At 39.9% G+C, this 26,278-nt stretch overlaps 1 protein-coding gene across 3 annotated transcripts in view; it reads right to left on the bottom strand.

Annotated features, from left to right (window-relative positions):
- Positions 1-2,090: 2,090 nt before the first annotated feature.
- Positions 2,091-26,278, bottom strand: part of CSRNP3 (cysteine and serine rich nuclear protein 3) — a 189,379-nt gene continuing 165,191 nt past the window's right edge. For all 3 annotated transcript variants that reach the window (XM_053665247.1, XM_053665248.1, XM_037143080.2), the window contains 3 exons: positions 22,694-22,953; positions 8,059-8,355; positions 2,091-6,704 (listed from right to left, as the gene is read on the bottom strand). In XM_053665247.1, coding sequence (XP_053521222.1) covers positions 5,646-6,704; positions 8,059-8,355; positions 22,694-22,953 — 1,616 coding nt within the window. In that variant the 3' untranslated portion in view covers positions 2,091-5,645. The remainder of the gene's footprint in view (positions 6,705-8,058; positions 8,356-22,693; positions 22,954-26,278) is intronic.

Below are 26,278 nucleotides of genomic sequence, written 5' to 3'. Positions count from 1 at the left end.
AATTAGATCACACAAATTGCATGTAGCAACATGGACTGGTTTAGGCTTCAAATCTGGCCGTACATCCTTCCCGCTTCCATCATTCTTCCTGAGTCACCACTGCCAGGATACAAAACTCAGGCCATGCTGTTTACTCTACAGACTGGGACAGAGTTAGACTAACCCCAGGACTGCCCACCAGGTAAAATCCAGCTCATATCAAACTTCTCAGTTTGAATTTTTGATGAGAAAGAACACAAAACAAAGCAGCAGCATTTGGTTAGGAAGGGGCATCTCACAGTCTGGGTTGAAAGACAGGAAAAAAGTTAAAGTCAAACTTAGAAGTGACTTTTTTTTTAAAGAGTCACATTGAATACACAGATTGGCAGGTAAAATATGAAAAAGCTCCTTGATTTCTGTATTTGTTACTTCTGACAACAGTCGATAGACTATTGTGATATAAATTGGGGTTCAATCTTAAAAATAGTCTTTTTCAGCTTGTTACAGCTGTTTTTATTTTTTTAAGCACCACAGGATTTTTAGATGGTGAGGTGTAACTGGTGCGACAGTGGGCAGCCGATGGTGAGCACCCGCAGGGCTGTGCGGGTGTCCACGCTGTAACTGCCTCTTCCAGGACTTGGGCTGCCATTTGTGAATCCACTATTTCCTCCTATAATAAAATTTTAGTTTTCAGCTCTGCTGAAACTTAATGGTTCCAAGGAAGACACCGTCACTTTTTAAGGTTATATCCCACCCTCATCCCACCCTGATGCTTCCATACTTCTAGTGAGGTTTCAAATTGCAGATACTCGGTTAAATTTAGTCAATTAAACTATTTAATGCTACAGAAAACATCTGATAAGTTGTGCTATTTGTGCAAAGCTGGAGCATTAGGCTTAGGCATTTAAGTTATTCTAGCCAAGTGAGCACATCTCAGAAAAAATAATGTAACCAGTAGTCACAAATTTGTGTTAGAATTAAGAGTGATTAAGACTTTAAACTTTTGACATTGGTTGTGGGAAGGATCTAAAGAGCTCCAGTTTCAACGAGAGTAAAATTTTGCCTTTGAAAACATGCCAGAGCTTTCCTTTTAAGGTTGGTATTTTATATACCGACTACAATAATGACACTCTGAGCTCTCTGTGCGAGAATAAGGAGCAGATGCCATTTGAAAGAGAAAGATTAAGTCATATCTGAAGAAATGGAAGGCTTTGTGCCACCTTTTAAATAAGCAGTCTCCTGTTGACTTCTGAGGACGTCAATTTTCCACCTGCTAATTTGATGGTTTGTAACCCCAGCTAAGTGAGAGGGCAGAATGACCTCTTCTGTTTTCTGCAGGCTGCAAGGCGATGCCTTTGAAACCTGGAACTAGAGTTTTGCTACTTCGATAGGTTGTTTATAAATAGAAGAGTGATCGTGTTCCCCCATTGTTGTTTCAAAGGTTTCCTGAAATGTTTCCTGGGTTGTGCATGAGTCAACCAGCCTTTGAAATTGTCTGGTAGGAGATTGCTGGTATAAATTTAGCGTCACTTATATAGGTCTCACACAGAAGCAATTAGCTGAAAAATCTCTTTTTTGTTAGATTCAGTTATTCTAGCTGGGTCCAGATTTAATTAATAAATTCCAGATAGGTGCAGAGGAAAGAAGGAAGATACAGGAAGTCACATTAATTTAGGAAAAAAGAAGTGTCCTCTTAGCTGCAGTTTGCATATAGTTACACAAGAATTGATGTCACACGTTCTAATGTCACTTTATAAAATTACAAATTAAAAGAATTATAATGAGGCTTGATTATTCCATGACACTCTTCATCATCATAACCACTTAGAAATTTGAGTCCCCCCCCCCATTTTTACCACTTAGGACAGAAAGTTCCTCTAACATAGTAGGTGCTTAATAAATATTTGTTGGAAGAAAGAATTGTTACTTAGTAAATTCTAGATATTACAACCAAAGGGTTATAAACTTGTACAACAATATCAGAAGTTTAATGAAAGAACCAGAAATATATTTTAAAAATCATATTTTCTGTTTAATGATAACCAAATCAGAATTTTGTTCAGAAGTCCTCTGAATGTAAAATTTTAAAGAACATTATCATTTATAATCTCTTTGCTTCTCAATGAATTTGTAAGTCATTGTTGTTTATTGCTGAGTTATATATAATTGTCATGATTTTATCATTCTAATAAATATTAATTCCACATTCTATATGTGGCTGGCACAATAGGAAAAATATAGGTTCACCACAAAGAAAGAAAACTTCTTTCTAAGGGTAACTATATTATTCAATTAACCAAAAAACATGAGACAAACAGATTTTACTTATGTCTTAGTAATCAATGTTCAGGAGGTGGGGAGGGGGTGGCAGGACCTTAGGTAAATCTCTTTCATTGACTTCTTTTTCCCAAAGGAAACCTAGAATGACAAAGGAAATGCACATGGCTCCAGCCTCTTGAATTGCAAATCAATATGCCTGGGATTCTAACTGGGAATTAAGCTCCAATAAAAGGTAGAGGGCTGGTGGTGCTAAAACAACAGGGACCAAAGCAGGAAGCTTTGACATTGACAGTGAATTCAGTGAAGAGCTGTGTGTCAAAAAAAGACCACAATTTGGTTAGATACACTGCAGCAGGCAATGCAAGAGTGGCAAGTTCGGTCACTGTGTCTTGGTATAAAGATCTTAAGTGTCCCGACTGGCTGTGTCTAGCTCGATCCTCATTTGAAAACGCTTAGAAGAACTGTAGTGCTTTCCTGGCGTGTGGGCAGTATTTTTTGAATAGAAGGGCTATTAACGGGGGAAAAAGTCAGATGGAACACTGTGCTTTCTCAGCTTTTTTGGGAAAGGAAATAACAATGAAAGGATGCCACCATTAGTGTTATTTGCAGTTTTGACCCAATATTTTCAAACTATGGCTTTACAAATTATACTCTTTTCTAGACCACATTTTTAGGTCATAAAACCCAACCAGATTCTAAGGTAGGAAAAATTCAGTACTTATTATTGGCCATTGCGTAACAATCTGTCATTCTCCAGTGAGTGGTACACATCTATTTGTGTGTGTGTGTTTATGTGCATGTATGGTGTATGGGTGTGTTTTAACAGGTGACCTGTGTATGTAGTTTGTAGGAAACGTTTAGGGGTTAGGTTAGGTACATGAAACTTTGGAATGGAAGCTATCTTGGTTGGAAGGTTAATGTTTCTGTGTAGCAGTGACTTATATCCCCAGTTGGACAGACAGGGACATAATCTCTGGGTTTTTTGTCTGTCTGTCTGTTCACCTGTTTCTGGGTTAAGCATCCTTTATGAAATGAAGCTACAAAACAGAGACCAGCCAAACATAAACAAGTAGGCATCAGCCTTCTTTGGAAAATGAAGCTGAACCGAACTAAATATCTATCCTTTCGGAAACTGGACTGACATTCTACCTGTCAGCTCTGCCCCAACCAGAGCCCCAAACACCTCTTCCCCACTCTGCCGTGCTCTGTGTTCCAAGAAGAAGCTATGCACTTCACTTGTAAATACTTCAATGGTGTGTAACAGTCCAGCAAATATGGCACACATGATTCTTTCCTGTGCTTGAATAAAGAACAATAGCCTTTCATTATTTTCTCTTTGGGCCTGTGCTCTTTAGACTGTGTTGGTAGGGGGAAATTTTTGGAGATCAAGCACTAAAACCTGTAACTTTGTAGACAACGCCAGATATACTACTGAGATTTGAGCAAAACCCCAATCTGATTATCCCAAAGGGCTTATCTTTTAAAAGGAATGTCCCTGCCCTCATTATTGCTACCTCTGTAAGGACAAACCCACAGATCCTTTAATGCTAACAGTCATGGTTATAAATGTGGCCCAGTGATGGAGTAGAGAAGGGGCAGCAACACACAGCCCAGTGGGAGAGCCACCCACCACACAAACACATTTTCCCCAAGTCAAGTTTTAGTAGAAACTTCTCCAATGGAGGACCTTCTTTAGATCAATCATTTCTAAGTTCAGTTAAAGAAAATAGTATTTTTTAAGGAACTGACGTCTACAATATATTTATATCCATATTGCTAAACATCCAAGTCTAAAAAACATAAAAAATAAGTAGCAATGCAGTCACCGAATAGCAAGGCATGTCCACGTTTCAAAGAGGCATAAAATGTGAAATGACATAACAACAGGTCAAAAATAGGAAATAAGATTTAGCATAGTCCTATTGTATTGAAAGAGGAAGATAAAACACACTATTTAGTTACCTAAATTAATTTACAGGAACACGCGAACTTAGAAGTCCTCCGACAAACCAAGTGCAGATAGCCTAAAGGTGGGGAGTGCATGTTTTCTTTCTATCTGTCCCCTTTAACGAGAGGACGTGAGGTAATTAGAAAGTATTCAATGCATTCTGGACTGTTCTGCTAAATGTCCCAGGCAAGATAGATCAAAATGCTTCAGAAAAGTAAGGCCTAGTTGAGTATTTGGGTACAGGCCCCCCCTTCAATCGGCTGGTCGCTAAATGGAAATCTCATACGCTCACTTTGTAGAGACGATTGATCCCGCTGCGGAAAAGGCTGGTTGCTGAGACTGTGTCTCTTCCATGTTCCTCAGCCTCCTCTGGTCTTACCGAGTTAGGTCTTCAGAGTGGCGAAAAAAACAGGCCATTTTTCCTTCATAAAGTATCACTGGATGATTCCTCTGCATTAATTATATGAACCTTCTAATAGTTACAGATTTAAAAATTTTTCTAAATTTTTTTCATCTCAAGGAGTTCTCAGTCCCCACCCCTCACAAGTTACCATGAAGGGGCACTAAAGTGCATTTTGATGTAGGGGAGTAGAGTTTAAAGGTGCTGTCCAAGCTAAGAACCGAGATGGTGCTGTTTAAAAAAGAAAGGCAATTCCTCTACCTCCATCTCTGGAGTCAATGAAGGAGGGCAATGAACTAGACCCTCATCAAAGGATTGTCCTAACTCTTAACTTTAGAGAAAACTGTGTAAGGACCTGCAGATATAGATTCATTTATTTGTCCGAAATAGCAAAAATAGGCCTATTTCACCCTTAAGAAAGTATTTGCAAATCTGATCAGTTATGATCATAAAAACATGAATGGATTCCAGATGCAATCCATGGGGGCATGCTCAGTGGTCCTAACTAGCATCTTCAGCTTAAAAGAACATGCTGCTGTTCGTTTTCATCAAAACATGACTTCTAACTACCATAAATAAAATACACATGGAACGATGAAATCTTTTTCTTACAATAATTACTTTTACATTTAAAAAGTCACCATCATCTTCAGATAATATCGAAAAGTAGGACTCTAAATCTTATTATTTCCCAGTCTTAGTTAACAGTTTTGCACAGGCCCGATAATCCAAAACTTGGAGCTCTGATCTATATAACTTGGCAGGTTTCACACAGTTTGACAGGTAGGCAATTGTGAGATATGCTTTTCTAAAATTAGCATTTTTCTATCAAAACGGTCTGAAATCTTTTAAAATCCTCATATAGACTGTATTTGTGCAATGCCACAGACACGTAGCTAGAAAGGAGAAAACAAAATACAGTCTGGAAGATTCAGTCCAAGTTTGCTTGGTCCTCAGTTTACACAACCATGAGCCCAGGAAATCCAATTAAATGCAGTGTTTTAAATAGGAGAGATGGTCCTGGAATAACTTAAGATCCTAGACAGGGACCGTCTCGACCACAGGGGATTTGATGCACTCTTCGTGCAATCTGCTCTTTTCCGCAAGGCTCAAAGAATTTTCAGCAGAATGCTCTGAAATGTGACTGTCACCATGCAATGTAGACACAAACCCTTCCTGGGAGGGGCCTTTCAAGTATGAGTGAAATTCCATTTGAGGATGATTGGACCTGTGTTCGGGATATAAGCTATTGCAGGGCACACCACTGTCATTTTCTGAAGAGGAACAGCAAACGATGACAGAGGGGTTGGCAGCTGGGTAATGGGACGTGCCGTAGGCCTCTTCCGCTTGTCGGGCATAGTCAACGAACTGCTCCGGGGTCATGGTGTAAGGCACCAGCGAGAGGGTACCATTTTTGACAGTCTCTCTTTCCGCATAGTTCTCAGAGATCTGGTTGGGAGTTCCAGGAATGTGGCTGTCTATTTGGTAATACAGAGTTGAAGAGTTGGCATAAAAAGAAGCATTTTTCGCATGGCTTTCGTGAACAGCGGTGCCATCAGAATAACAAAGGACGGAAGGAAGAGGGACAACTTCAGCATGTGTACCCAGGCCGTCCACAAAACTGTCCCCTTTCTCATCGTCCTCCTCCTCTTCCTCTTCCTCTTCCTCCTCTTCCTCTTCCTCTTCCTCATCTGACTCACTGGGTGCCAAGCTCTGCGTGCTAGAATCAGTGACTCCACTGCAGAAACTACTCCCGTCCTCCTCCTCTTCTTCCTCCTCCTCTCCTTGGCAATCTAATTCCTCAGCAGACTGCAGGTGCAGCACTGCAGCCTGGGGGTCAGTTTCAATCTCAAAATTGTCTGCGATGGAATATTCTACGGAGTGAGCGACAGGGCCCATGGAACTACTGTGAGCACTTATCTCACCATGGCAGCCATTCAGCGTGGGGATTTGCTGCTCTCGGTTTTTCTCCAGTTCGAGTTTCATTATTGTGTGCAAAAAGTGGGTCCGGACACGGATAGGATTAAATTCGATTCTACCTGCTGTGTTACTACATCCTTCTTTAGTGCAGCCACATGGGAAAGACATTCGATCCACCTTGGAAGGAAGGACACAGATTAGCCCCATGGAACTCTCATAAACCAAATAAAAATCCAGCACCTTCCAGCAACCCCTTTGGATCTGGGATTACTTAATTTCACTTTGCCCATTACAGATGACAATCAAACTGCAAATAAAAATGAAAAGGGAAAGTGAAGGCTTAAAACGTGAGTCAACCTAGTTTTGAAACCTATATTCAAAATAAAAGTGAGTTACAGTGATGTACTAAAAATACGGTGTGTATTTTTAGTGTGCTGACCCTCCTGTGCTTTCTTCACTTCTCCCTCTGTCCTCCCTTTCTGTCCATCTGTTCATCTCGTTACCTTTGCTTCCTTTTTCCCAATGCCTCTGTCCTTTCCCCAACCTCCCTTTCTTTCTGATGCACATCAGCTCACACACCCAATTTTAAGCAAACAAACGTATTGCTTCATCTCCAGCTGCTATTTTTAATATGAATTATATGACATTCCCATACTAGCCATCTCCTTTTTTCTTTATCATAAAATGAACATCTTTGTCCAAGGTGTCCAGATTGACACCACTTGGTATCACGTAGCCTGCTAATTCACTCTCCTTGCTTTACCTTCTCATTCTTTCAGATCCTTGCACACGGTGTATGATGTGCACTGCAGGGTTGTGATGGGCATGCGCACTCATGACTTTATCGGGTGGACTCACAGGTTTAGGTCCTGGCTCCCTCCTTCCCCTCCCCACTCCATTAGACTACACGCTTCTGGAGTAAAGGGGATGGATGCTCCTTTAATCAATACCTTAAAATTAATTGAGTAACTGGAGTCTCTAAATAGAGTAGTGGGATTCAGCTAGCACTGCTGGACTGAATGTTTGACTCAAGTGATATGTAGAATTCTGGACAGTCCAGGGGTACCCATTTCTCCAACCTGTATGCAGACCAGAGCACAGGTAGTCAGAAAGGACTTGCTCTGTTGGCTGCCTTATCCAAACAGGGGCAATTTCCTGTGCTACAGAGGAGAAGGCAGATTCTCACACAATCATCCTTGTCCCAATAAAAAGCAGTACCAGATGTCAGGACCAGAATCTGTAGCTGTTTTCTTACTCTGGAATCCTTTCTTCTGTGAATCTACCTCGAACAGATGTTCAGCTGATGAGAACTATCCTCTTCTGCCTGCCCGAGGGCTTCTCCTTATTAAAAAGGCCAAGTCTCTGCCTAAAATAATGACACCTAGTTTTTAAACTAGTCTTTAATAATGTCTTGCCTCACCCAAAGCTTTCTTCTACACGTCGGACATTCTGTTACATGGAAAACAACGGCATCTTTAGAGGATGGTGTATTAACTCTTGTCTTTGGATTCCCTGAAAGGTGAATCCTTACCTGACACTTGATGCCCGCCAGGCTGCAGGTGCATGTTTCTGGATCACAGAACACACGGCAGTCACAGCCACAGTCCTCTCTCGAGAGGCGGATGGCTCGCAGCTCATGCTTTTCTTCAACGTCAATCTTTTTCACTCCAGACGCCCGCAGCAGCGCTCTTCGTTTTTTTGTCGGCAGGGGTTGTAGGAAGAAGTACTCATCTACCTCTGTGTTGTCTAAGTCAATATCATCGTCGGAAATGTCATCCACTGTGAGAGTGCCAGCTTCTTCAGATTCCACTGTGCCATTCTTGGTCATCTGGAAATACAAAGCAGCAAATAAGGGACTTTGCATGTGCCGGGTCCAACACCCTTACTTTTATAGTTGGGAAGAATAAAACCGTTACACAACATCATGTCCCCATAATCAATAAGTGTTTGTGGGTCACATCATTTTCATCTATTTTTCTCTTCAGAGAAGTCACAGTGAGGAAAATGAAGGCATCAAAATGATAGCCTTTTAAACGCACTGTTAACAGAAGACTGTTAATTGGATCTCTTAACCTCCTAATGTTAGAGCTAGAGCTGTTAGAGGTTTTAGCCAGTGCAATGTGAAAAGGACCAAAGGTTACAGATGCCCATCAGTGAAAGCTATTTTTAGACTTAGTTCGTGATGGACAGCTCTGATGTTGGAATAAATATGTCCTTGTTCAGACTTGAGAGCATCTTAGTGGGAGCCGATGTCACCTAAATCAGCAAAGGTGATGTCCTTGAAATAACCACCCTGCCTTTCGGTATCCGGCAAAACCACATAGTAGGGAATAAAGTTGTGCTGCATTGTGCTATTGGGATTACAAACACAGCTGCCCTACAGAACATTCCAAGAATGAGGGCTTGATATGAAGCAATCAGTCAGGTCAGTGTGCTCTCAGTAAGGCAAGGAGCAGAGGGCAGTGCTGGGAGGATCTCGCCAGTGGGCCAGAAAAACAAGCAACTCAGCCCTCAAAGGAGTTCACACGGGCCTGTGCCCGAAGCAGTACCTTCCTCATTATAGCTCATGTGGACAACTATATACCCATAACTATTCTGCTTCTATTTATACTTCTTCCCTAAATTAATTTCATCCATCAGCAAACCCTGAATCAGTATTTTACTTCATACTGTTATACCACCACATACTACTTCTTTTGTAAAGGAGCATTTAGAAAGAGACTTTTTTTTGAATAAGAGCAAGAATTGTATTCTGAGGAGTAGCACAGGATTAAATGCCAAAACTCTGTAAGGGATTATTCAAAAAAAATTTCTAAATACAGAAGCTTTTAGATTCCTTAATTTTTCAATCTATTCATAAATGTCAATTGTAATTAGTACCACGCTTTTTGAGCTGAACAATGGCTCAGTAGTTACACACTTAAAATACTCTGGTGACATCAGATATCATTCTCTCCACTTCATAGAAAGGTTGAGATAAGAATTTAGAAAAGAATATCAATTATTTATCTGAAATCCCAAACTGTATTACTCTGAATGTACTAAAAAATAGAAAACTGACCTTTGACCTCAGGTAAATGAACAACACAGTAGCAAGTGTATATTAAAATATATTCCAAAAGGTCCCTTTGATGCATTTTCAAAAGCTGGCAAATTGTATTTTTTGAATATCTCAGAGCATACATCTGTGTTCTTACAAGGGTATGTATTCTCCTAAATTAGGTTTTGTTTCTTGGTGTGATCTGCAAATTACTTTCTTCCTTGGCATTTCTTTATAAAGGTATTAGTTAAACCGTTTTTCATGGTTTTGGAATGTCTACTATTAGGATGTTGCTTTGATTGGTTGCTGTTACCACCAAGAAGTGTTAATTCTTACTTCTTATTTCTTAACTCTTATTTGTAAACAGAAACATCTTTCTATCTGTAAAGATCTGATTTGCTAAGGAATTCAGGTCTGTAACTGCCTAACACCTGCCCAGTTCTCTGTGGTAGGAAAAGCTGCATTAACAAACAGGAAGTTACCTTTCCCATCTTGTCACCCCCGGCACTGACATTTATTGCCATTAGTCCTTGGCTTGCCTAGGTGACCCGCATCAAGGTTCGGAATCCACTGCACACGCAGAGTACCTCTGACTTGGTTAGCATGACCCATTTTCATGTGTCCTTCTTACTTAATTTCCATGTTCTACAATATTTGTGCCCCCTGTGTAACTGCTAACATCACAAAAAACTCCATTTTATATCAGCGGGGTTTGATTTGTTTTTAAAAAGTGGCTGCTCTCAGACAATACATGAAATCTAAAAGTCAACAACAAAAAACCCACAAGGTTTTAGCAAACATTTAAAAACGTAAAAAAAAAAATACAGGGTATCATGAATAACCAACTAGAACCTAAGAATTTTTTTTAAATTGCACTCAAATAAACTACAGATGCTTCTTATTCCAAATACAAGTGCCCTTTGAAATAAAATCTACATCTCTAATTCTCACATACTTAAATTACAACAAAGTCCTCTGTGCCCCAGAGCAACAAAACCGGGAGTCTCCTGAGGTTGCCTCATCTCCTTTTGCTGACTTACTCCATACCCCATCTTCACAAGAACAATCATTTTTTACATTTTTCTTCCTTCTCTTTCAGCTTCATTGAAAAATAATGGACATATAACATTGTGTAAATTTAAGGTGTAGAACGTGTTGATTTGATACACTTACATATTACGTAAGGGTTAGCACTATAGCAAAACATCCCACAGTTACCATGCTGGGTGTGTGTGTATGGTGAGAAGAGGGGGAACTTTGCTTAGTAACTGCAAAACACCTAAGACTTTAACCACCCTGCTGTAAGGTACATGTCCAGAACTAACTCCAGCCCCTGGTCATCACCATTTTATCCTCCATTTCTTCAAGTTCTGCTTTTTTAGATGCCTCATATAAGTGAAATCGTACAGCATTTGTCTTTTTCTGTCTGACATATTTCACTGAGCATAATGCCCTCAAGGTCCATCCATGTTGCAAACTGCAAGACAATCCTCCTTCTCATGGATAAATAATATTCCATTATATATCACACAATTTTTCTTTTGACATGAGTGTTGCCTTTCAATGTCTTTAGCCTATCTCAAAACAGATTTGTTGAATTTTCATACTTTAGTGCATTAGATGGAGCCTCTTTATTTCATGCATTAACAAAGATCAGATTAATTGTGATTGCTCCAAAACATGCTTAGATTCTCTCACCCCTATTTTAATGCGCTTTCCCCTGTATCTCACAGATAGAGTCCAAGTTTCTGACAGTACCTAATGTAGTGCTGAGGGACTCTAACACGAAATCCAACACAATGTGTCCAAAAAACTCTTCTGTTTATAAAATAAAAGCATACAGAGTAACCAGGACATTCACAGGAATGCTCTCTTTTGAGACAAATACTTTGGAAGGCAACCTGGCACTTAGACCATTTCTAGTTAAGTACTCTTTCCTCCAAATAATGCTGTTTTCCTAATAACTCAAAGAAAGCTTGCCAAAAATGGTGTTTAGGGAGATGGCCAAGTCAGGCTGGCCCTCAAATCTGCTTTTATTCCTGTGAATACGTGGTTGGGAAAAACACAGAGGTTGGAGGTGGGGGTGAAAGAGAGGTGGGAGAAACAGATGTGACACAAGAATAATATTAGTAACCGTTTTGGACTTGGTGCTAGGCACTGTTCTGACGACTTTACCTGCATTAACTCATGTAGCATCACAAAAACCTCATGAGATACACATTATCATTATATCCATTTAACTGATGAGGAAACTGAGGCATAGCAATGCTAAATAACTTGCCTAAGATCACATGCAATCACGAAGACATGCACAAAGGCAAAACCTAGATATCTGACTCTACAGCTCATGCCCTTTACTGCCATGATAATTACATACACACACTGTTTTGCTATATTTAATACATACTGAATAGTCTGCTGTGCTTATGTTGTACTAGGCATTAGGTATCAGTGCCCAAGACACAAGGTTTGAGCTCAAGGTACTGGAGTAAAGTGATGAGAAATAAAGTACATTTCGATTCAGTTCATGAGGATTTCTTAGCTGAGAAATCCTCAGCTAAGAAAGGGCATTTGAGAATATGTAGAAGGGGGACCTAAAGGTGAGGCCAGTGGTGGAGTGAGGAGGAAAGACATTCACGTCTAAGCTTAACTCTGAAGATGGAGTAGCAGTTAGATGAACTAGTGGAGGCAGAAGGCATTCCACACGGAGCAATGATAATTTCAAAGGCCTCAGGTGAGTCACAGCAGGAGGCATTCACTGGCCTGCAGCTTATTCAGATGACTAGACTTGTATGGGATCCCTTCTTGTCTTGGTCCATAAGCAAAGAATAAAAAGCATGTAAAGAGCAGATCTTCAGCAAGTGGATCCTCTGTTCCACTGCTTTAGTCATCTTACAGGTGATAAGAACAATTCAAGATTTAATTCCATGATCTTTATTGTATTACATACCTATCCTACATATGTGTACATTTATTTATATTGTATTGGAAGGATCTCAAGGTCACGGGGTCTGGTCTCTGTGTGTATGTGTGTGCTTATTTTGTTCAATGATGGTACTGAACATGGGACTGTAAATTTGTCCAGATTCACTTTACAAAGGAAAAGACTACAACTTTTAAAAAACAGGTAGAATGGAAACATCTTAGTTTTCCAGATGTGACATGCACTGGTAAGCATGAGTAAGCAGTTTCCAAAGGCTAGCAAAGTAAAATCTTTGTGCATCTAAATACACTTGAGGGATGGGGCACATTACTGTCAGAATCAGCAAGGTGATTCTGAAACTCTTCTGGGTCAAGTACAAGAGCAGCTCAAATGAAAACAAACTTTTAATCTTTTTATTCTCATATCATGCAATGGGTGAATTCTACTATGAATTTCAGTGCAAGGCAATCTTTGGTGAATTAAGTGAAAATAATGCAAAATGATCATGAGAGAGAAACAACACTGAAAATATGGAATGACTAAAATGCTAAAAATAAAATAAAACCAAACCATGTATTTTTAGCGGTAAAAAGGTACTCTTATTAATAAAATCTCCTATGCTGTATATAATCTACCTTATCTAATTTGCAAACAATTTTATGAAGTATTTTTTAATAGATAAGAAAATTGGAGTCTTGAAAAGATCATTAGCCAAAGTCTATCCAGCTACCTAGCCAATCGGTGGTTGTACTGAGAATCAGGACTATTTTATGCCAAAGCTTGAGCAACTTTTGCAAGACAAGTTTGGAGTGAAAACCCTTAGAGTAAAGAACAGCTGTTTACAAGGAAGGACAAGGTCACAGCCCAACTCCCGGGGTCTGTCACAGTTTTGTGAGGCAGGAGACAGACAAACAGTGTGAGCTTCCTTAGAATTAGCTCACTCAGAGATGAAAAATATGATTCAGACACAGAGAAAGAGTTCAGGGTGAAGAAGATGGGAAGTGATGGGGAGATATGATCACCTCACCAGTTAGCATTTCTTTTGGTTACCTAATTTGGGGGCACATGGAGATGGCCTTAGTGAGACACCAGAAGAAGCAGGCCCAACTGACAGCCACCACTGTCGAACTAGTGTGTTCCTCTTGATTTTCTCAGCTGACTTTTTCATGTAAGCCCTGGCCTGCATTTAGTCAGCATAGTATGTTGCCTAATTTTGTAACCATATATCAGTTTTGGTGATTGGATTCATATATATATTTCCCACTGTAATGGGAACACAATGAGAATAGAGACCACATAGGTTTGGTCACCACTGTATCCTCAGCACCTTGCTAATTGCAACCCCCAAAGTAACTGATTAATAAATATTTTTGAATGAGTATTCTTTTTTAAAATCTTCACCTGAAGATATGTTTATTGATTTTAGAGAGAGAGGGAAGGTGGCGGGGGGAGAGAGAGAGAGAGACATCAATCAGCTGACTCCAGGTATGCACCCCAACGGGGGATGGAACCCACAACCTTTGGTGTACGAGATGACCCTCCAATCACCATGCTATATTGCCAGCCACTGTATACTAGGTATTAAAGCTTACATATGCATGACATCTCTGTAATCTAAGGCCCCTCCAGTCTGCTAGGGAGATGACTACTTAATAAATATGATGTAGCATGGTTAAGTACAACAAAATGTATGTGCAAATTATGGAACTAACTGGGAGGATGAAATGATAGACAAATTAAATGGAAGAGTGATATAAAGGCAAAAAGCAGAACTGCCTTCTTTATATTCTGATTTTATAGTCCCATCAAGGACCAAAGCCTTCCAAACAGTAACAGGTGAATATGTAAGTCAGGAAAGCTTTAATGTAAAAAAGAGGTGGAGGCGGTTTAAGAGCACTCAGCTGTTTTATGTAAGAATTCCTAGGCCCAGGAAATCTGTTGTACAGCAGCAAAAAAAGCTCAGTCTAATATCTGTCAAAAGTCACTGAGAAAAATAAAACAATAACTGCAATTTGAGTGAATTTTTTAAGAGCTAATTCTAGATAATATTCTAGAACAGATTATTTAAACAGTCTCTGTACATCTGGGAAAGTGAAGAGCGACTACTACGAGAATATCGCTTGGGCTCAGAGAATGGCCATACATTATGGTAGAGTCCATGTGGAACCTTAACATATAAATATGAAATATAAAAGCCAGATAAGAGATAAAGGAAAGCGTGCGGTGCACAGAGCCCTGACCCTACGGAACGCAGCTGGGAACCACTGATCTGGCCCTGAGACTCTGAGACTCAGACAGAATTCCTTATGGCCTGCGTGTGGAACAAAGGAATGTGAGATCAATGAGGAGATGGATGGGTACACGGATTTTCAGTTAGCTGAACAGCTGAAAATATGTCTAAAAACAGTGGTGCTGAGCTCTTTGGCACCACCAGGGAGGTGGGAATGAGGGATGTGGCTCACGTACACTTGTCAGCAGCAGCGCCTGGCCTGGCAATGAGTCTCAGTGGAGGGTGGGAGGGGCGTGGTGAAGGCGAAGCTCCCTTTCCCCCCTGAGCATCGCTCTTCTGAGAGGACTTCCTGAACTTGGTCTTGTAATGGGAGGTATAGTTTTAAAATCCTGTCTTGGATGAATCCCTAGGAGGCACATTTGATGGCATCTTCAAATGACAAGATCAGGTTTATTTAAATTAAAAAAAAAACAAAACACAAAACTTTATTGATTGCTGTCTGTACACCATGTCCAGCACTAAAGAGGATTCTTGCCCTGGAGAGATTACAAAGTTCAATTTACTCATATATAGTAATTCACACCTGCCTTATCTGGGTTTTGTTTGGCTTCTCATTTTTCGTTTGCTTTCTTTTACTTACTACCATCTTAATGTGAACCAGCAAATTAATCAAGTTCCTGAAATCTACAGTGACTTTAGAGTATATCCCCATAGGACAGCTACAACTTTGGGCAGGATAATGGAACATCCCTATAGGCTGGACAGATCCCATCTGGAGTACCAAGTCTAGACCCAGCACCATATTTTGAGATGGACATAAATATCCAGCATTTTAACCAGAGGAGGGTCACCAGGGCAAAAAAGCATCTGAAAACCATGCCCTAGGAAGATTAGTGGAAAGACCTAGGGATGTTTAATCCTGTAGAACAGAAACACATGGAACCCATATAACCTGCCGTTAAAGACATTTGCCTATCTATCAACACTGCCTTTTAAAAAAGATTTTATTTTTATTTTATTTTTAGAGAGAGAGAGGAAGGGAGGGACAAAGAGAGGGAGAGAAATATCAATGTGCAGAGAAACATCATTTGGTTGCCTCTCACATGTCCCCAACAGAGGGCCTGGCCTGCAACCCAGGCATGTGCCCTGACCAGGAATCACACTGGTGACCTTTTGGTTTGCAGGCCTACACTCAATCTACTGAGGCACACCATCCAGGGCTTCAACACTGTTCTTGAACCCTGAAGGTCTGAAGAATAGGGATGGAACTTATTCTATGTTCCTAGAGGGCAGAATTAGTGTCAAAAGGTATAATCAGATGGTAGCAGGTTGGTCCATGTAAAGAGCAACTTTCTAACAATTGAAACTGCACAAATGGAATGGGCTATCTCAAAAAACAGGTCTCATATCATTTGGCTACTCAGTCAAATCTTACAATATAATTCTTTAGTTCATTAGTTGTTAATTGCAGGTGGCAAACTGGAACCAATTTAATTATGCCCCAAATGAACTGGGAATTTTTGGTTGTTTTATCACCTTATAGGAATTTTAACCACCAGAATTTTCAATGAGTACGTGGCTTTCATATCACCACAAAAGTCCCCAGAAAGAATAATAATATCAACATATAAGACCCATAAACTTTTCATACATCCCTTTATCTTCCTTTCTGGTTTAGACAAACAATGCTTCCTTTAGCAGTGGCTGATAAGTCAAATAAATCCAACAGTGCGCTGGTAAATATTTAACAGCTGGGTATTTCTCTTAAAAATGGGACGTCTACCTGTTGTGTTTGTCAAGGCCCATGGTGTGAATAACACCCCATCATGGCAGAGTTTAAGCTGCCACTGGGGAGATGTGCCATAGGCCCAACACACTTTGGTGAGCACCTTTTGCAACCTGGCTCCAGTACACCACTGGATGCACCCCCATTTTAGTCAGCAGAATCAGCTCGATTGGTTTCAGACTAAAAAACCAATGTTCATTGCACATGAAGCATGTAAAGATTTTATTAAATATGCTTCATTGTTCCATTTAAATTAAAATACCAGAAATATTATGAAAGAACACATTTTTTAAATATACTCCTTTTGCCCAGGGCTGATGGCCAGTCTCTTAGTCTCCATCACTTCGGTTAAGCACATTTTATCTGTCCTTGTCAAAATAGGTTGCACATATGACATGGCACATACTTGGGATATTAGTTTCCCGTTTGGTGCTGGACCAGGTGTCCATTTGGAGATATATTCTCGAAGCAAAGGCAGCAAGTATGCTCTTTAGTAATCTCTATGGTGTTTAACAGAGAATGTTTGTAGGGATAAGTGGTGTTAAAAATACCATGACAGTAGACTTTAAACCATTCAGTAAAGAACTGTGGGATGGGAAAATAGTTAAAAAGTACATCCAAAATTTTGAAAAGTATAGCTTTGAGATAATAGTCTGTGTCTACCATCTCTCACAACTGCCTAACCACTCACATCTCCTTGAGCATTTAGGATCCTTACCTTAAGGTTACTTAAATCACAGAACTATTGAAGGGATACAAGGGGACATGGCTGGGGTGAACATGCAGAACTGTTTTGTTGCATGGGTAAGTCACTAAGTGAATAAAACCCAATCATAAATGCAAGGTTTGGGGAAGAAGATTTAGACAGAAACTTTTTAAAGGTTGATGATTAAAGGTAGAGTTACCATCTGGCAACTCTTTTTATGAGGAAAGAGTTCAAACAACCAAGTATTCTTCAAGGAACACATGACCAAGAAATTGAGAAGAGTGTATAACCCTGGAAAGCCATTGGAAATGATACCAGATTGAAGATAGCCTTGATCTCAGAAAGGAGAGGAACAATTAAGTTTGAAAAAACACTGAGAAGGAGGGGCCCGTCGAAGCTGTGAGAGCTAAATTAGATTTCCTAGAAGAAGGTAGTAGAACCCAGTAAGATATAACCCAGAGGCAATTGGAAAGCCAAGGCTCTTTGAAATGTGCAAGTGGCTGCCTAATGCATTTTATAGATACGTGTGAAACGTGAATAAAGGCTAATGTAATTGTTCCACAGTGTGGTGCAGAGGATGAAATTTAAGCACTTAATCTGCAGTAGAGTACAGCATTAAGATGACTGCATTGATTGTTGTGAAGAGTGTGACAGATCTGAATGAGCTTGACAGAGAAAAAGAACTATGATCTGTAATTTAGGAATCTCAAGGTAGTTATTTCTTTTAGGAACATGTATTTTATTAAACAACTTTCTTTATTAATTGTTTTTAGACCATGTTTAAGACACCAACATCATCAGCAATAAGGATGCACTTGAACCTCCAAAATAAAAAGAAGTTTTTCCTACAAATCTAATTGCACGTATTTTCTTCAGTCTATCTATCTCATAATTTAAGAGATGACTTACTAAGATATTTTACAATGAAAAATTAGTTTCTATTGTTAATTTGTTCTCAAAATATTTATTATAAAGAAACACCAGGAAGTGTGTTTGTATCTTTTTACTAATTTTCCATTTTAAGACCCCACTGGAAGAAGTGCCATTGGACACACTGGGTGCTCCGTTTGGAACCCAGAGGACACCCTAGAAAGAAAGGAAGGCACAGTGGGAAGAGAAACTTCTCTTTACTCTCTTTGGGCTGCTGGTTCTCAGATAAGTAGGAGGGAAACTCCCCAGTTCCAAGCCCAGCTGATTTCCCGTGGTGCTTTTTCTGGTCTCCATAGTGAGGACTTTGGGAAGGCTTTGTCTTGTCAAATGCTGCCTTCTCTGCATCGCCTCCCATGGAGGAACCCTCTGGGCCAAACCAAAGTGGCAAAGTGTGTTCTCAGCAACCTTGGCTTTCCTCTTTGGGCTCCTTCCCGTGCTGGTGACCTTCCTGCTGCCCCAGTGAAAATACTAAAATCGATTTAGTTGTTTATGTTGCTACTTACCTCAGAGGGGTTTATATTTCAAAACAAATGCTATTCATATTAAAAGAATGAAAATTTCAAGTAGCAGAGTGAACTTTTTGGACAGCTAATCTAAACCAGTAGAATCGAAAATCATAAACATTAATATACTAGATGAATTACAACATAAGGGATCAAGCAAAAAAGAAAAAAGAAGAAAGAACTCATGGACAGGGACAGCAGTGTGGAAATTGCAGAGGCATGGGAGGTGGGTGGAGGTGAAGGTTATAGGGGGAATAAATGGTAATGGGGAAATACAATAAAAATAATATATATGTGTTTTTATATATGTATGTATGGGTGGGTATATATGTATATATGTACCCACTATATATACCTATAGACTATATATACATATAGTCTGCCCAAAAAGTATCCAGCAATGTATTGTGAGAAAAATAGGGACATTTAATGAAGAAGATACAAGCTATAGGAAACCTTGTATGGAGGACAATGCCGCCTCAGTTGCCTTCCAAGTGGACACCTTGGGATTTCACACAGTTCTCCCAGCCTCTCTTACACTGTTCAAAACCCTGCAAAATCCTTTGTTGGAATCGCCACCAGCTGCCCCATTGTATTTTACTGAATCTCACTGATGGTTGGCCTGAAATCCCTTCCCTTTTAAAGATGATTTTAATTTTGGGAAAAGCCAGAAGTCATAGGGTGCCAAATCTGGGCTGTAGTAGGGGGCTAAATCACCTGGGTGATTTGATGTTTTGCTAAAACACTCTGCATGAGACGTGATGCGCCCCGCAAGCAGGCACACTGTCATGATGAAGCCACCAATCACCAGTTGCCCATAGCTGCGGCCTCCTGAATCATCCAAACAGTTTCCACATAGGAATGCTCAAGCTTAATGCAAAATCTGATGCGGATTCATTGCTCTACTCGCTCAGTCATTTTGAATGCAACGACCGCACTGTACGCATGCTCACTCAATGGTGTGTACCACCCCCACTGATTATCATAAACATTAACATCACTACAGTGATGTCATCATTGTTCATACATTCGCACTCCAGTGCACTCTCTTTGGCTGCCAGATTACATCCACATCACAGAAACTGTTCTTGTTATATTAACAATGGCTAGACATTTTCCAGACATGCCCTGAAAATGTAAATAACACACATATATGTTACACACATACACACACACAAAAGTTTTCTTCCATTAATTCTCCTCAGGCTTTTTTTTTTTAGGAAATTGGTCCACATTGTTGTATTGCTGTGATATTTTATCAGGTTCATGTGACGCAGGTTTCTGAATACTTGCAGTACAGTGAGGCTTAGAATCCCAGTATCATCTTGCTTGGTATTCATTCGGAAGAAGCTATGCTATTCAAATAATTTTTGTTTATATCTTCACCAAAAGAGACAGCTGCATATTTTCACTTCTGCACTGATCAATGACAAATGTAGACTGACACCCACTGGGATGACTGACTCTCCAACTTGCAACACTAAGCACGATGAAAAAGAAGAATCAATAATAGAAAGCTATTTTTGCTTCTTTTCTTCTTCAGCTTGTATAAAAAAAGGTGTAGAAGTAGCTGAATACAAATTAGAGTAACAGAATATATCACAGCCTGATGTGGAGGAAGGTCTCTGCATTGTGTGGCCCCCCCCCTAATATTCATCACATGTAAAATATACTTCAAAGTTCACCACAATAAATCTTCTGGTTTTCAGATAGAATTATAGTTCCCCAGCTGTTAAAAACTACTGCACACAGTACTCAATCTCAGATAGGGACGACTCCCTACAGGGACACAGACTGTCTTTCCCAATGCCTATAGGGGATAATCAATTAATTTTAGAAGAGGAAGTAATTAGATAACATAACCAGTTTTCTGTTAGTGAGTCAGCTATATAATATCTCTATGCTTCTTTAACTTTAGTTGTATACACAGTCACATAATGTACCTATTCCACTGGGGTCTTTGTTAGGATAAAATTAAATAATACTTATCAAATGCCTGGCAAATAAAAGTCACTGAATGAATGGCAGTGATTACAAGTGTTCCTCTAATATTCGAGTCTGAAGAATGACTTCTCTCTCTGGGTAGGGGTATTGTTAGTTTGCAGTGCATCAGAAAGGCAGGGGTAGGTTTCAGAAGCAAATATGAAAATTATTATTAAATTAAGCTATAGGCAAGGTAATCATGAACAACAACAATAGCAGTGTATTGCTATCAAAATATCTTAAGGGAATTTCAAGGAAATCTGTCAAAAATGCCTCCAAAGGAAATGTGCAACATGCTCTCAGTTGATTGTGTCCAGTTTAATTTAAGTAACTGACTTCTGCAACTGGGAGCAAGGCATATACATAAATTGCAAAATGCATGAGGACAAGGTCTTTTGAGGCACACATGACACTTCTGCCAACTGACTTTACACTGGGAACTAAAGATACAAGTAACAAAGGTATGCTTACGGTGCTTCAGCGAGGTAAAGAGTAACCCTTTTTATTAAGTACTCTGGATGACCTGCAAAGATTCTTTTGTCATTAGATAATGATGGGGGAGCATTTCCTATAAAGTGATATTTGATGAATCAATGCAAATATAAAAAGTGCCTTTGGTTGATGAAAGAAGTTTTCTGATCTGTGTTTCTCTTGACTTAATCTCTAATACGGCAGAAGAATAGGTATCTCTACATGGATAACTCTCTGACTTCTCTTTAAAAACCAGAGATTCTCTGAAAATCAGTATGTCCAAAATGATCTCATCATCTACCCCTCCCAAACACCCCCAGCCCCAAGCTGCACCTCTTCTTGCATTCCCTGTCATATCCTTGTCATAGACAAAGGGACTACCATCCACTTTTGTAAGCCAGACATTTAGGAGTCACTGTTTTCCTTCCAAATCCACCCACCATCACGGACTATTGATTTGACTTCCTAAATTTCTCCCTCTGTCCATCCTTTTTCATCTCCCTTACCATCTGTCTAATCTAACTCACCATTATCTTTTTCCCGGACTATTGCAACAGCCTCTTACCTGGTCTAACTCCACATGCCACCCCCTACCTCCTACCATAATGTGGCTCTTTCTACTCCAAAAATGTTCTCACATCATGGCACGAACCAGATCCCATTATCCCACCACCCACTCCCATGCTGAAAACTCTTGGATTATTTCTGATGGCCTTAGGATGAAGAGAGAAAAAAAACGCTTTGACATGACCTACAAAGCCCTATCCCAACTCCTTCATGCCACTCCAATCTTTCTGCCTCAGTCCCAGCCACACCGGCCTCTGTGTGCTCACCGTACTTCCTCCTGCCACAAAGCCGCTCCCGGCCCTCCTGCTGCCTGAACCAATCTCGCCAACCCTTACTGCCTAGCTCTCTGCTCAGATGTCATTCCCTTGAGGAAGCCGTCTTTGACCTTTGGATCACATCAGTTCCCTTATACACTTTCATGGCACTTTGCAGCTCTCCTTCACATCACTTCATGAAGCTGTAATCTTACTTTGTCTACACAATTAATATTTTTCTTTCCTACTAATGTGTAAGTTCTGGGAGAAAAGAGATCATATCTATGTTGATATCAGTTAGCCCTAGCGCAAGCATGTCTACAACCTAGCATTGTTCAATCATTTACATTTATAGAGTGAATTATGAATAAACAATGTTAGGTAAAATTTCCACATTGTTTTCAGAGAAGACACTATATTGTTTTTGCTTTTAAAAAAGGCCTTGGCTGGTGTAACTCAGTGGATTGAGCGAGGGCCTGCAAAAAAAGGGATCGTGGTTCCATTCCCAGTCAGGGCACATGCCTGGGTCGCAGGCCAGTTCCCAGCGGGGGACACACGAGAGGCAACCATACATTGACATTTCTCTCCCTCTCTCCTTCCCTTCCCCTCTAAAGACAAATGAATAAAATCTTTTAACAAAAAGCCTCAGGGGGCAGTCTGTTGTGTAAAACACCCAGTTTGGCTTGTGAATATAAGTAGGAAAATGCTTAACGCAACCAAATTGAAGGAAGGAGGCAGCATTTGGCAAAGAGTGAGTTTCAGATGCAGTCTACCTTTAGTTTTAAAGAGTTCAGTTTTTCCTCCCTGAGGTGTTCTCGTAACATCTCCCGGTGGAGCCTCTCCTGCTCTCTGGCAAATTCGCCCAGAGTGTACTGGCGCACGCTGTTGTGGCGGCTGGACATGCCCAGGGTGCTGCCGCCTTGGCTGGGCACGCTCGTGAAGCCTTGCCTCCTGGTGAAGTAGTACACCGTGACACAGCTGAAGTGCACGTTCTTTGTCCTCAGCCGCTTCTCCCTTTTGAGAATGGAGGAAGCTGAAAGAGAAAGAAGTGACACAGTGAAGACCTAGGGCAGCGGTTTTTAGATGAGGTGGAGTTAGAAACTCTCACCTGAATCTTTACTTAATTGCTTCTGACAAGGAGACACAAGAAATGGCATTATCTCAGAGTTAGCCCGGATTGCTCTTTCTTTTCTTAAATATTTTTCTAGCCATGGTGGAGGAGACTTTTAAGTCCTATAAATAGCAGTAGTCTAAACAAACTTTTAGGAAAGTTGCCAGTAGTCTATGAATTAGTAGCAGAATTTGATTTTTCATTTCCCCTAACCCCTGACATTTGGGTTTTATGGTTTTCAAGTAAGTTGTATCATACTATAATTAGAAAACACACACACTACAAACCTTCACATTTTGGATCTTATTTTTATATTGAGGGCATTTGGCATAAAATATATGTGTATTGAAAAATTTTAGAAAACTCCAAAAAGAAAAAAAAATCACAAAAAAGGTTCACTGGCACTGTTTAGACATTTTTACAATCTAAATCTAAAAAAGCTTTTATTTGATATGAATCTCTCTCACTAGCCTTATGGACAGTGGGGTTTTCATCAAGTGTGCATTGAGACCATTGGAAGTGCCATGGGATATTTTATAATTAGTTACGGGGACATCAAGATACACAGAGCATCATGGAGGGTGGAGATACACACCGTACATAGTTAACAGAAAGAAAGTCACACATTGTAACCAGGGCCTTTTAGAGTTGAAAGACATGCTAAATATCATCTAGCCCAGTCCTTTTATTTTAGTGAAGTGACCTAAGCTTGCAGAATTTGAGGAATTTCTTTCAGTCTAGTTGGTGGCAAAACAAATCTTAAACCTAAAAGCTCCCAGTCTGGTGTTGTATTATATGATATTTCTCCATTGGGTGAGGAAAGATACAATGAATTGAAGTATATAGAATCATCCCGGTATGGTTGAATTGTGCTCACCTACCCGCCAAATATGTTCAAGCTCTCACCCACAACACCCCAGAAGGTACCCTTATTGGGGAATATGGTCTTTACAGAGGTGATCAAGTTACAGGGAGTTCTTTAGGGTGGGACTTAATCTAATATGCCTGGTGTCCAGGTACAAAGGGAACATTTGGACACAGATACGCACAGCAGGATGATGTAAACAGCAAGGGAGGAGCCTGAGTGAGGATGGATAGAGATGGGGATTATGCTGCCGAAGCCAAAGAATGTCTGGGGCTACAGGAAATGGCCAGGAAAGGTTCTTCCCTTACAACTTTCAAAGGGTGCACGGCCCAGACAATCTTGACTTTGATCTTCTAGTCTTCAGAACTGCGAGATAAGAAATTTCTGTTGTTCTAAGCCACTGAGGTGGTGGCATTTTGTTACAGCAGCCCTAGGAAAATAATACACATGCTCAAGTAGAAAAACAAACAAGAAGAAACAATGAATCGAGAAGAAATCCTTGGATAGCAAAAAAATAATATAAACTAACATTTATGGAGTACTTTCCAAGTTCTGTATTATGCAAAGAACTTCACACAAGTTATCTAATTTTATCTGTACAACTCCTTCGGTTGATATTGCCCATGTCTCCATTTTGAAGAAGCCAAGCCATCAAAGGTTAAACAACATGGCTAAGGTCACATAACCAGGGATGAAGTTGGGATTTGTTTTTCGTGAGCCTAGATTTCAAACATGTCACAGAGAGAGCCGAAGCCACTCTAAGGGAGTTGTGTAAAGTTGAGAGATGTCGTTACTGTTTTTGAAGATGATTGTGATTTGTAGGGTTGTATAAGCAATTAAAAAAAAGAGAGACTACAATGTCATTTTGGATTTATATAAGAATCTTTTCCCAAGTGAGCTCAGGGTTTTATTTTCTCATTCTCCCACCCTGCCCCATAAAATATTCAATCCAAGTACAGAGAGGCTGCTATGGTTGATCTTATTTCATAGATTTATTTATTCAATAAGTACAAACCAAGGGCCTACTATGTGCCAGGCACTAGATGTCTGGATACACTGGCGAATAAACCAGACGGTGATCTGTGACCATGAAACTTTCCTTTCTAGCGATGAGAAGCTCAGACAGAGTGAACAGACTCTGAAGAATATAGAGTGAGAGAAACATGACATGTGGGCAAGAATTTACCTTTCCCAACTTCCCCTCCTCCCTACTGTTATACTTCTCCCGAGGAGATTTTGCTGGAAAGCAAATGTTTTCAAATGTGTACGTGATTCTCTCATTTATAATATTTATGTGTGTGGTCACTGCAATGTGTACTTCTGGTGTCAGCAACAGTTTTCAGCTTTGATTTAAAAGCTCCGATCTGCTTCATAACTGTATGTTTAAATCATCCTCAAAAAGAGAAGAATTTGTAAAAAATGTAAAAGATTACCACAGAAAGAAAAAATGCAACAATCTGCTTAAGTAATCTGACAACCTCATCTGTCACCCCTTACGGCAGGCCAGAGCTCTTCTGTTTTTTGGGTGATAACCTTCAATTTTTACACCCTTGATGTCATAAAAATGATGTCCTGAAGCCATTATCTTTCAAGGCCATACATTTACAGATAAGAAGAAAATTAGTGTACTAATTTAAGGTAATTATTGTAAACACCTCTGACAATTTTATTACTTATTTCTTCTCAGACAATTCACAGTGCTCTAGACAAATTTCCTTCTTAAAAATTTATTTAGACTTGTGCCTATATTTTTAGGTTATAAGAAGAACACTTCAACCTTCTGCATGAATGTATTGCCCCATCGTTTCCTAAAAAAAACAGATCACTCTTTTCAAAAAGTTGTTTTAGAGAGGATTTTCTAACGGCAGAGCAGGGGCCCTTCACCTGGGCTCTTGGAGTTGCCAGCATTATCAAATTGTGCTAGAATTTGTTCTACTTCCTACCGCACAAGGGTTTGCAAAGTCAAGCCTGTGCTTATGCTTGTTTTAGCATTTGCATATTATAAATAGCACTGCCAAAAGGATAATTGAAAAGCCTACAAAATATTGTTAGACGGAAGGCTTTGAAAACTGTAAGATCAAGCTTATGAGCCACCTTCTGATTGAATGGGAACATTAGAACGGTCCTTCTGGGCTATCTTCTCCCTCCAGGCTCCAATTTGACTAACATCACAAAATGATGCCATAAAAAAAATTCTGTGTTCTTCAAGCCTGGGAAAAACAGACAAATTCACTCAATGCATCTACCTTCGGGAATCTGAAACCTTCCCAATGTACGTATGTAGTAATTTGTGTCCTTTGCAGAACAACTGAACTCAACTTTGTGTCTCTAGGGAGTTTAGTTAGTGTTCAGTTTACTACTGTGAGGTCAAGAGCAAGAAAA

The sequence above is a fragment of the Artibeus jamaicensis genome, unplaced genomic scaffold (genome assembly GCF_021234435.1).
Source record: "Artibeus jamaicensis isolate MK-2021 breed Jamaican fruit bat unplaced genomic scaffold, CSHL_Jam_final contig_391, whole genome shotgun sequence".
Classification (NCBI taxonomy): domain Eukaryota; kingdom Metazoa; phylum Chordata; class Mammalia; order Chiroptera; family Phyllostomidae; genus Artibeus; species Artibeus jamaicensis.
Note: the sequence above shows the minus strand (reverse complement) of the source record. Positions and strands in the feature narration are given on the sequence as shown.